Source organism: Sinocyclocheilus anshuiensis, unplaced genomic scaffold (genome assembly GCF_001515605.1).
Source record: "Sinocyclocheilus anshuiensis isolate Anshui unplaced genomic scaffold, SAMN03320099.WGS_v1.1 scaffold1170, whole genome shotgun sequence".
In the NCBI taxonomy this organism is placed as follows: domain Eukaryota; kingdom Metazoa; phylum Chordata; class Actinopteri; order Cypriniformes; family Cyprinidae; genus Sinocyclocheilus; species Sinocyclocheilus anshuiensis.
Window position 1 is genome coordinate 2,365,017 of NW_015538055.1, and position 3,820 is coordinate 2,368,836.

The 3,820-nt window shown below is 37.4% G+C and overlaps 1 protein-coding gene across 1 annotated transcript in view; it reads right to left on the reverse strand.

Moving 5' to 3' along the window:
- LOC107683414 (neurobeachin-like) overlaps window positions 1-3,820 on the reverse strand; it is a 267,384-nt gene that overhangs the window by 178,129 nt on the left and 85,435 nt on the right. The window contains exon 13 of the mRNA XM_016479471.1: window positions 2,594-2,762. Within this exon, the coding sequence (XP_016334957.1) occupies window positions 2,594-2,762 (169 nt within the window). The remainder of the gene's footprint in view (window positions 1-2,593; window positions 2,763-3,820) is intronic.

A 3,820-nucleotide genomic window follows, 5' to 3' on the forward strand; every position in this document is an offset into this window, starting at 1 on the left:
TGTGTAGAGGGGATTTGCAGAGATTGCATAGATTAGTGATTTATTTGTCTCATATTCCACTGACACTCATTCATTGCATCTTTCCTCACTCTTTTCCCGTCAGGCCTCCTCCTCTGAGAGTATGGGAAGGTGGCTGGGGGTCTTGCTGGCCGAAACGGGCTCCACAACAGATCCTGCTGCACTGCACTACGATTACATTGACGTCGAAACCACTGCTAATGTCATTCAGCTGGCCAAGCAGTCGTTTTGGTGAGAACCCAGTACTGCTAAAAAATGTTTTATTAGCATGCCAGTAACTTTTTCGGTAACACTTTAGAATAGGGAACACATAGATTTCCCTGAACAGCCTCCTTATTTGCTGCTTATTAATAGTTAGTAAGGTAGTTGTTAAGTTTTGGTATGGGGTATGATAAAGGGATCTAAAATATGGTCATGCAGAATAAGGCATTAATATATGTTTTATAAGTAATATGCTAGTAATATGCATGCTAATAAGCAACTAGTTTACAGTGAGAATTAGTCCCTAATTTAAAGTGTTACCAAATGTGTTTGTCAGCTAAAATGAGATGCAGTTGATGAATTGTTAACTATATTTAAAGGATATTTTTGTCAAAAGACAACACTTATGACTAAAACAAAAAGCTCTGCATAAATAAGCACTGAATATTCAAAAGGAGCCATGTATCCTTGGTGCTAAATGCTAATCTATAACTCTTGACTCTTCATTTAATGCAAATTCAGCTATGGTTACGCTTGGCTAATATTTTGTACAGAATCCAGATCACAAAACCTTGCAGGAGCAGAATAAAAGGAATAATGGAGAACAATTAGATTTCCCAGTCCCACAGTGAATGTGCAAGCATGCTGCGTCTCTGAAATCCTTTTAATCTGTCAGTCTTCTGCTTATTAAAGTCACTGAATGCCATCTTGTCTAACATGAATTCCATACAGCCAATTTATGCAGAATGTTCTCACTAGGCAATTTTTACCTCTCTGTGTTTTAACAAACAACTAAATTGTTCTAAAATGGTCGAGAGCATAAAACATAAACTCCTGACCTCAAAACGAGTGATTTATTCAGAGAATATTTGTGAATTATTCAGAGGACATGAAAGTCTAAAAGATTCTAGCTGTGGGTGCTTTCAACTTCAGCAGGAAATCTTTACAGAGAGGACAGTGGAAGCTGTGGCATGAGGAAAGAGAAACAAAACAGATTAGAAGAGAGGAAAAAGAGAGTGTGCACCTGAAAGTGTGTTATAAGACAGGAAAGAATAGAAAGAAGAGTGAGAGGTACAGTTAAAAGCCATGATCTATGAAAAATGGCAGTAAAGAGGGGTATAAGAGATGAAAAGAAAAGCATATTTTCAGCCATGAAAGGCTAGTTGTGTGCTGCCCAGGGTGAGCCATGTGAAATTCAGCCCACATGGCTACTTCTAGTGTCTATCACAATGTGGAGCTTTCATGGGTTATTACTCCTCTGTGCTCTTTTCTACCTCTGTACAGAGGGTTTAAAACATGCTTGAATGGGCGGGAGAGAGAAATTGTGCCAAATTTCAGGGAAAAGGACCAGCATGAAGCTAGGATTATTCAAAAGTGCTGCTTCTCATCAGGGGTGAAAATCCGGGCCGCTGTCGTCACTCATAATAACTGCGGACATGGCGAGGAGACAGAAAGAGTCCGTGAGAAGCCCTTGTGGGTACATGGGGAGTTCACATAAAACGCTTTTAGTCAAAGTGGAAGATTGACTGAGGTGGAATGCAGGTGGTGTGGTAAAACAGTCAAAGTTTTATGTAATTCAACAATGCTGAGCTACATTAAAAGTCACTCTCAGAAACTGCAGACCGTTAATAAGAACGACCTGCTGAAAAGCTAAACCATGAATTTGATACTGGTGTCCCGACTAGCGTGTTTTATTTTATATTTATTTCATGTTTGCATGTCTGAATATAGTTTAAAATCTTGACTCATGTAATTCTGTTATTTTTGAGCAATAAATATATATTTTAAAAAAATTATAAAATAATAAACAAAATAAATAAATACAATGTATTAATATTTTTAATATTAATATTATTATAAAGTATATAATAAGAATGATATTGAATGGTTAACATGACTGCAAGTAATAGTAAGCATATGGAAGTTAAATATACTGTATGTTTGACCAATTTTTTCTTACAATATATTTGGTCACAGGTTAAATTGGCTGTTTTGTTTTTAAGAAAAATTATACAAAAATCAAATGAATGATTCAAATTAAAATTAAAATGTCACAATTTTCCAAAGTTACTGGTCATGCAATATGTGAGACACCGAAAAACATGTTTTCGGCTATTAAAAATTATTCAACAATAATTAATCAAAATAATGTATCATTTTACATATTTAATAATCATATCTAATAGTTGTCACTCCAATTTTGTGCCTTTACTTATAATGTTTAGGTCTAAAAACATTTGTTTGTTTATTGTTGCTCATTGTATATTATTTACATTCATTTAGATATAATTTATTTAGAATCATTTAGATTTATTTGCATGAAAGTCACAAGTTGCCAGAGTGTGTGTGTGTGTGTGTGTGTGTGTGTACAGACCCAGGCCTTTGGGTGTGATGCCACTGATGTGGGCCGGATTCACAGCCCAGTAGTAATACTTCAGTATGTGCATGATCTGCAGCACAGTCCCCACTCGACGGATGGTGTTGTAGATGGTTGCCGTGCCAATGAACTCTGCTGAGAGGTACGTGTATAGCGAGAGCTGCACCTGAACAACAGAGAAACACACACACACACACACACACACGGTTACAAAAGGTTACAGCTATCTCAGGTAAAAATAAAAATCACTGATGATTACTTTGCATCATCTTTCTGTTGTTTCTAAACTGCATCCCAAGATCCATCATTAAAATTATTTTCTTGTTAGATTTCCATGGGAGCGACACATCTGGCATGGCTAACTCTGCCGCAGAACAGCAGATCCGGTTAATATTTTAGCCGAAAGTCAAAAGGTGCCGTGGTTTGTTTGTGAGCAGCAGGTCAGGCCTGACTAGTGACGTGCTGCAGGAAAACCTTGGAGGACAAAAAACGCTGATGAAGGTACATAACTCATCCAATTACAGGCCCCACATGCCGGCAGACTGGGCTCTCCAGCGAGGACAGGAAGGGATGATGGGAAGGAACGAAGGGAGGATCAAAAACATGATGTAAGTCCATGAACTCTTCTGGCCTGAGGAGAGAACACTGCTGCTGCTGCTTGTGCTGCTCAGTTCATTATCCTCAACTAGTCTCATACTCCCTCTCTCTCTCCTTCTTTCTTTCTTTCTCGTCCTCTCTCTCCTTTTCATGTCTCCTCCTGTTTTTCCTTTTTTTCTCCTACACTTTCCTCCTTCCTTCCATCCTTGCTTCTTTGTATTCATCCATGCAGTATATCCATGTTTTCTTTTCTTTTCTTTTCATCTAGTCATGTTTTTTCTCCTTTACTTTTTCTTCTGTAATTCTCTTACTTTCCCCCTTTTCTACCTTTTGTCCTTCCTACCTTCTTTTTTCCTTCTTTCTTTTCTTCCTCACTTCTTTTCTTTCATTGACTTTATTTTCCCTTTATCTTCCCTCTGTCATCCATATACCCATTTTTCCTTTCTGCCTCTTTTTCTCTTTTGCTTGCTTCCTTCTGCCTCCTTTCCTCTTTTCTTTTTTTTCCAATGCATTCATCTAGCTGTTGACTTTTCTCCTTCCTTCACTTATCTTCATCACTTCTTTCTTTTTGCTTCATTTCCCCCTCTTTCCTTTATCTGTTCAGTTTTCATTTATATATATTTTTTT